This window comes from Alligator sinensis, unplaced genomic scaffold (assembly GCF_000455745.1).
Source record: "Alligator sinensis unplaced genomic scaffold, ASM45574v1 scaffold917_1, whole genome shotgun sequence".
NCBI lineage: Eukaryota > Metazoa > Chordata > Crocodylia > Alligatoridae > Alligator > Alligator sinensis.
Window position 1 is genome coordinate 2,662,058 of NW_005841988.1, and position 8,078 is coordinate 2,670,135.

Below are 8,078 nucleotides of genomic sequence, written 5' to 3' on the forward strand. Positions count from 1 at the left end.
TTAGACTGGACATTAGGAAGAACTTCTTCACAGTTAGAGTGGGCTCCCAAGGGAGGTGGTGCTGTCCCCTACCCTAGGGGTCTTCAAGAGGAGGTCAGATAGGCATCTAGCTGGGGTTATCTAAACCCAGCACTTTTTCCTGCCTATGCAGGGGGTCAGACTCGATGATCTATTGCGGTCCCTTCCGACCCTAGCATCTATGAATCTATAAGTGCAGGGTGCCGCACTTGGGCAGTAGGAACCAGCAGCACACTTATAAGCTGGGAAACTCCCTTCTCCAGAGCACGGAGGCAGAGAGAGATCTTGGAGTCATTATGGAGTCCAAGGTGAACATGGGCTGACAATGCGAGGTCACAGTCAGTAGGGCTAACTGTACCTTGTCGTGCATCCACAGATGCATCTCAAGCAGGGCCAAGGAGGCGATTCTCCCCCCTCTATGCGACACTGGTCAGGCCACAGCTGGAGTACTGTGTTCAGTTCTGGGCACCGCACTTCAGGAGAGATGTGGACAACATTGAGAGGGTCCAGAAGAAGACCACCCTTATGATCCAGGGACAGCAGGGCAGACCCTACGAAGAAAGGCTACGGGACCTTAACCAATTCAGCCTTCACAAGAGAAGGCTGAGGGGGGACCTGAAGGCAGTCTGTAAACTCACCAGGGGGGACCAGCAGGGTTTGGGACGAGACCCTGTTCCCCCTAGCGCCCCCTGGGGTACCAAGGAATAATGGCCACAAATTGTTAGAGAGTAGGTTTAGACTAGACATCTGAAGGTACTACTTCACTGTCAGGGCAGCTAGGATCTGGAACCAACTTCCAAGAGAAGTGGTGATGGCTCCTACCCTGGGGGGCTTAAGAGGAAGCTTGATGTGTACCCGGCTGGGGTCATTTGAGCCCGGTTTTCTCTCCTGCCCAGGGCAGGGGATTGGACTTGATGATCTACAAGGTCCCTTCCGACCCTACTTCTATGAATCTATGGAGACAAAAAATGAGAAAGGAAAAAAAAAACTGAAAAAAAAAACCAAAAAAAAAAAAGAAGTGGCCCCCCTCACAAGAAAAGGAAAAAGAACAAAAAAGGGGTCCTATTAGCAGTATCCTCTTTCTACACAGATGCTCATGCACCTCCATTGACTGCAACTACAGTAGCAGTACCCAAAGACAGATTAATGTTAAAGAAGGGATTTTAAACTCATCTGGCCCCAACACTCACAAGAGCAGGGACCCTGTTTTTCTCTGATTTAAAAAAAATCCCAGTCTGTGGGCTGGATCAGGATAACAGGGCCCATCGAAACCAAAGCTTGCTCCTCCCCATGCTGGCTCCAGTGCCTGCTTGCTCTGGGAATTATGCTGGATGCACCTTGCATCCAAGAGTGCCTGGGACAGAATCCGTGGGCAGCATGGATCCCAGAGTGGCTAGGGTGGGTGCCACGTAGCATGGATCCCAAAGCAGCTGCTGCACTGCAAACTGGTCTGAGGCTGTACCACACGCAGTGGCTGGTCCAGCAAGTTTGGAACCCACACTGCATGCAGTGCCTGTGGGGAGGTGTTCAGGCCCTGCCTGCAGACCCAGTCTGGGTCAATTCAGACCCAGGAGAAGACCCAGGGGCCAGATAACTGGGCTCTATGGCCCAGATCCAGTCCATGGGCCTTATGTTTGAGAATCCTGTTCTAAAGTATTCAGGGTATTACAACTACCTATTATTGATGTCAGAACACATGGCTACTATCCGAACATCAAGGATCAAATCAAAACCCAATAATACACTTAAACTATAAACACTTTGCAAATGGGCTGTCAATAAAGGGTGCTGATTGTAGCTACTTTCCATAAATTACCGAAGTTTTTTCCATCTTGTCCATAATTCAACCAGGCAGCCCTAATCCCTCAAGCTTACATAGTTGCAGGGAAGTTTATTAACATTCAGTAGCTCTAAATTTATTGTTAGTTATTAAGTTTAAGGTTCATTTAGAAAAGTAAAAGCAATATAAATATTACAGGTTCATCAACATATTCCAGACGTGTGTAAATCAAAATAATTAATTATGTTCATCTGTGTGCGGAGCCCTGTCAGAAACCTATATACTAAAAAAAAAACCCAAACAAACAAAACACTTAAAATAGGATTGTATAAGCCTAGAACCTTAGCGCTGCACAGAAAATCATTTTATTTTTATTGGATTGTGCCCCGATAATCCCCAAGTTTTGCTTCATTATTAAAAACAGTTTTGTTACTAAAACACATCTAAGACAAAAAGCACAAAAGCCTAGAAGCAATGGCATCTGCAGGGAAAATCAAAAAGGACAGAGCACTGCCCTTTCTGTGCATCATGAGGGCATTCAGTGGTCCCTGGCTCCATATGACAACCTCAGGGTCAGTCACATGCCATCCTACTGGGAAGTCTTGTGGCAGGTCATCAGTTGGTCCTGCTCTGCTTGCGATTTATTTTCCTTGACAGTTCATTCTTCTTTCTGTCAGAACACTCTCTTTGCTTTCTTAGCAGCCACCCCTTGGTCTCCCCACTGCTGTCTCTGGCACAGTTTCACAACAAAATGTATTACTAAGCCAAAGCCTGCTGAGTCGACTTTTCAACTGTGCTGAGGATCATGTGACATTCATCCTCCCAAATAACAATTCGCTGTGGGCAATATGTTCCTAGTTACTCTGCTGCTTCTAGACCTGAGTCTCAGAAGAGTTTCATAAACTACTAAGCACACTGGTTAGGAGAGACCTAATAGTGCTTGCTGTTTACAAAAATATAAGTGTTTTCATGGTCACTTATTTTGTGTCCCTTTGAACAATCTCAGAAGGTCCTACAGGAGAGTATTCTTTTCCCAATAAAAACAGAAAAGTTAATATTCTTTTTAATGTTATGAGTGGCTAGCTAGACAATATATTTGTCAAACAAAAGAAAAAGCCTAGAAATGGGGAAAAATTGACATTTGTGCTATATTATTACATTTGGCTTTCCTGTGCTTTCCTAATTTTATCCATTGATATGCCTAATGATATTGCATAACGATCATTAATAGTGTGATTAACTGTTCTCTACATTCCTTAAAACCACACATTTTAAAACATTTTAAATCTAAGAGGATTAATTCAAGTCACATTAGCAATACAAATAAGAAAATAAATGTAATGCTGAAACTTTTCAATCAGTGAGTTAAAGTTTCTAAGACTTCATGAAAATTACATTATTTAAAAAAATCTAAATTAAAATGTTTGTGTTATTGTACTTTGCTATCTTAAGAAAAAATAATGCAGACATTTACTCCTCCTGTATGACAACAAAATAGCACATAAAAATCCAATAATCTTAACATCACAATTCAGTAAAGGCTTCAAAAATTTCATTTTTCTTTACTTCTAAGAGCACTGATATTTACATATTTGATATCAAAAACATTACATTTCAAATATTTTACTGTATAGTCAACTAAAGCCCTAAATAGAGAAGAACAAGAAAAGTCACATTTCCATGTATGTGTGCTGAAATTAATTAGTTCAACGGTTCAAACAAACAAACAAAAAAAACCCCAACAAAAATCAAAGAAAACCCAACCAACAAAACTTTTTTAAAAATATGAGTGAAACATTACTGTAGGGCAAGCTTAGAGGAAACGTAGTGACAGAGATTATTTCTTTTTGGTATACATGAAGCTGTCAACTCAACGTTCCTAGTCTTCTGACCTTTGTAACAAGGGAGGACTACGTACTGTTGCAGGCCGAAGGCTATATATGTGGAGCCAAACAGTGCAAGTGTTACCTCATTAGATGAGTCTTCCAGCTTGTTCTTGTAATCTGTCAAGGTATGCCTCAAAGTCTCAAGGACAACAGAGAGGCTTGGAGGTTTATCTTTGTCCTTGCAAGTGCCTGAAGAAAAACACAGAATGAAAATAAAGCCCTAAAAGTCAGAGGCAGACTACGCAAACAGGAATAGTTATTAAAGTTATTTAGGGCTATAGTGACAATACAGAACACTGAACAGCAATCTTGTTCTCCCTGTGGCATACAACTCTACATCTATACTTTCTTCATAGCTAAAGGAAATGTACCAGAGCTGCAAACTCCAGTTTACATTTCCACCTAATAACCTCAGTATCCAACTTTCTGTATAATGTCTAGTGACCAGTAAGCTTATGTATCATTCAGTCAAATCATCCACCATTTAAACTGCATAGTAATACACTTTACAAAACATTTTGTTGAAAGTTAAATAGATTACAATTTCCTGACATTATCTTGTTGTCTTCTGACCAAGCATTCATTTTGTAATATAGTACTTCATTTATTCAAAACCTTTCTGAGCCAAAGATCACATGACTTTGTTATGCTTGGAAAGGTCTTAACAACGCTTTAAATGCTCTTGAATTTCAATCCAAAGGAAACAATACAATTTTTTATTATCTGTCTGCACAGTCCTACATAATGTTTCAATTATAAATGTGAAGAATGATATATCCATTAGATATACACCGTGCTTATTTATTAAACCCTTAGACTACAACTTCTGATCTAGCGGTCTTAAATGGGGTCATATGAACAAAAGGAGTACTTTTGCCTTCAAAGTACTCAGTGAGCTAAGAAAGCAAAAACAATTATATATGGATCAAGAATGCAAATTACCAGATTATATTAAATTCCTCTTCTCCCTACCATTCTTTCTGATATTATACAAAGTAACTTGTTATTTACACCAAATACTTTTTCACCTTGACACTTATAAAACAATACTGATAAGTATATTATATAATATCAGCAATATTAAAATATAAATCATGAATTAGCCCTCAGCAATCCCATTAGTACCTTTGATTTACAAAAGGAGAAACAGAGGGGGAAAAAGTTAAAAAGGACTGATTTCTCAGAGATGATAAACACCTCTAGTCCCTGGACCAGGTGTTGGCAATGTTTTTGGGCACAGTGCCAAAAACATTGGTGATGTTGTAAGTAGTTGGTGTGCCGGGGCAGACAGCAGGGGAGCCGCAAGGGGCCCAGTCAATCCTTGTTGTAGCAATGCAGCCCCAGTCCCTTCCCCACCATTCACCCTGAGGTGCACATGCCAAGCAAAATGCCTTCACACGCCACAGTCTGACACCCATACCAGGGGTTGCCTACCCCTGCCCTAGACTACAGGGGGAGTTATAGCCCAGTGATATATATTCAAATGAAAAGGTTTAGAGTTCAAGGCATGGTCTGCATAGCTTGATTTCCTATATTGAAATCTTTGATTGAAATTCTATGTATGTATGTGTATGGAAGAGGGGGAGAGGGAGCGGGAGGAGAGAAGCAAGCTAGACAGACCAGGCCTTGAACTCTAAACCTTTCCACTGAACAGACATGTTTCCCTAAGATTATATTTGCAAGTGCACTCTATCTAAACTTCCATCTGATTATTTAAAAAAAAAATTAGTTCAGCTTTTCTTCTAAAAAATGGAAGGATAAGAATTACTTAAACCAACTGGAAAACATTACATATTGTGGCTTTGGCTACATGGGGTACCAACTATAGTCAATGGAAACCTCAAGATTGCTTGCAAAGCCAGAAAATATTGCCCATAACCACTTAAGGTGTCGGTTTCAAATTAACTATTCCCTCTGCCTCCAGCCCTTTTGATCACTTGAAGAAGTACAATATATGACTGCAAAGTAGAATTGCAGTCTTGGACATGCTAACTTCTCATTTTTATTCCTTAGCTGATTTTTTTTTTTAAACCATAAAAAGAAAAGAAAAAAAAAAATCACTTTTCAGGAAAACAAACACTGACTGGCATTAGGGTCTACAGAGCAAAGTGTTCTCCCCTTTGCTTCAAGTTGAAGAGAATTCCATCAGTCTAGACTCACAAAATCTTCCAGTGAATTCAATACGAACTGTGCATACATACTCGAAAGGCAAACCCAACCTGCTCTCACATTACCACTGCCACATTCTACTTCATTCATGTTCTCTTCTTCAACATTTAAAACACATGCAAATGTACACAATACATGCATGCACACTAAAAATAGCGATGACAGACATGTCATTCTTGCTGATAAATATTGCTATTACCATGATATCTAAAGTCCCCAAATGAACCGAGAGTCCCATTATTTTAGGAGAGTAGTACTCAACCTTTTGGCCCTGTGGGCCAGATGAGTGGCACAGGGCTGGTATGCAGGCTGGATCAGGCCCCCATGCCTGGCGCAGGCCCTGCAGTATCCTGCACACCTGGCCCCGCATGCCAGGATCAAGACCCACACCGCCCTAGACACCCAATCTAGCTTGCAGGGCCATAACATCCAGCCTGCAGGGCTCCCCATGGAAATTTGGTATCAGTGGAGTGGCAGCCGCTCTCCAACCACCAAGTTTTTAACCTGTAGGGAGCCCTACGGGACACATGACATGGCTCCAGGAGTTGGATCCGGCCCTCAGGCTGGGAATTGAGCATGCCTGTTTTAGGATATATAAGCTATCTGAAGTGGCATTTAAGTTGAACAACCAAGGCAGATGGAGAAGCGAAAAATCAGTCTCACAGAAAATCAGTGGAAAAACAAAGAATAAAAAAAACAACCTCCTAGACTAGGGGTGGGAAAAAATGTAGCCCGTGGGACAGATGCAGCCCACCAGGCCATTCTATCTGGCCTGTTGGGCCCCTAAAAATTTAGAAAATTTATATTTATCTGCCCGGGCCTGCCAGTCATGAGGCCCTCAATGGCTTGCCAAAACTCAGTAAGCAGCCCTCTACCCAAAATACTTGCCTGTCCCTGTTCTAAACCAAATCTTTTGCACTGTAATCTATTACTCAATGCAAGCAAGGCTGGTAAAATCAGACCTTCCAAGTCCAATTTTTTTTTTAATTTAAGAGAGATTCCACCCTTAAGATAGACAACACAACAGTACTAGAGGAAGTTACAGGTAGTATAAGAAGTTCCACCATAGACTTTTTCTAAATTCCATAATCCACTATAGTTTGAAGTAATGTTAATTTATTGTATAGACATGAAGTACCTGTCATTTTAGTCCCTCCCACTTCTATAAGAACTCAGACACTATTATGAATCAGAGATGAAAACACTATCTTTAGACAATAATTACTTTGAGATAGATTATTTTTTTGCCAAGTTCTCCAGAGAGCTCCAGCTCTACTCCCCCAGCCTTAAATCGTGCAATGTAATCCAGGAAGCCCATCTCTGAACCTCCCTCCGCCACCATGTGTGCTTTAGAAGAGGCAGTCACTAATCAGCCAACTTGTTTTCTTGTCTTCTCTGACCTTGGCACCTGCGCCATTTTCTAGGCCAGGGGTTGTCAACCAGGGGTATGCGTACTCCCAGGGGTACCTAGAAAGGCCGTAGGGGGTACGTGCGGGCAGGCAGGGACAGAGCGCACCCTGCGGTGTGGTGGCAGTGTCTCCCCTGGCACGTTACCACAGTTTGCCTCTTACCTGGGGGAGGGGGAGGAGCATGCTGGGTGCCACCGGCCCCACACAACACCTCCCCCCACCTCAGCTTGCTCTCCTCCACCTCTTTCCTGGAAAGCAGTGAGAATCTGAATGGTTGGGGGTGGGGGCAGGGAAGTGTGCTTCTGTGCCTGCTCCCATAAGCAGGGCGAGGGAGGGCGAGGGCAGTGACACCCCTCTGCAGGCCGCACAGGCGCTGCCCAGCTGGCCAGACTGTGGGGCTCGCACACAGCGGCCGCTGTTGTCATAGCTACCCACCACCCTGCACCACCACATCTGTGCCACTTTCCCATGGCCGGTCACACATGCAGCTCCGCGGGCTGCTGATGGGTGGCACACAATTAGCTGGGCATGTGGCCAGTCAGCAGACCACAGAGTCTGTGGGAATGTGGCACAGGCACCATGGCAGCGCAGTGAGTGGCGGTGATGGTGACGACGACTACCGCATGCGAGACCCCCCCCTCCCACATGGCACTCCCCTCCCAGCACCTCCACTATGCGCAACCCCAGGAGGGCATGGGAGGTGCATGCCCCTGGATCTGCAGGGGCTGCTGCTGCAAGCCAGGGCTGGGGCTGGGACTGTGCTGGGCTCTTCCTGGTGGGGGGGTTGGACTGGGCCAAGCTGTGCTCAGGCCAGGA

General features: G+C 43.5%; 1 protein-coding gene across 3 annotated transcripts in view; it reads right to left on the reverse strand.

Annotated features, from left to right (window-relative positions):
* The window catches only part of CCDC171 (coiled-coil domain containing 171), a 323,890-nt gene that overhangs the window by 199,386 nt on the left and 116,426 nt on the right, over nucleotides 1-8,078 (reverse strand). For all 3 annotated transcript variants that reach the window (XM_014518841.2, XM_014518840.2, XM_006021333.2), the window contains exon 12: nucleotides 3,767-3,873. In XM_014518841.2, coding sequence (XP_014374327.1) covers nucleotides 3,767-3,873 — 107 coding nt within the window. The remainder of the gene's footprint in view (nucleotides 1-3,766; nucleotides 3,874-8,078) is intronic.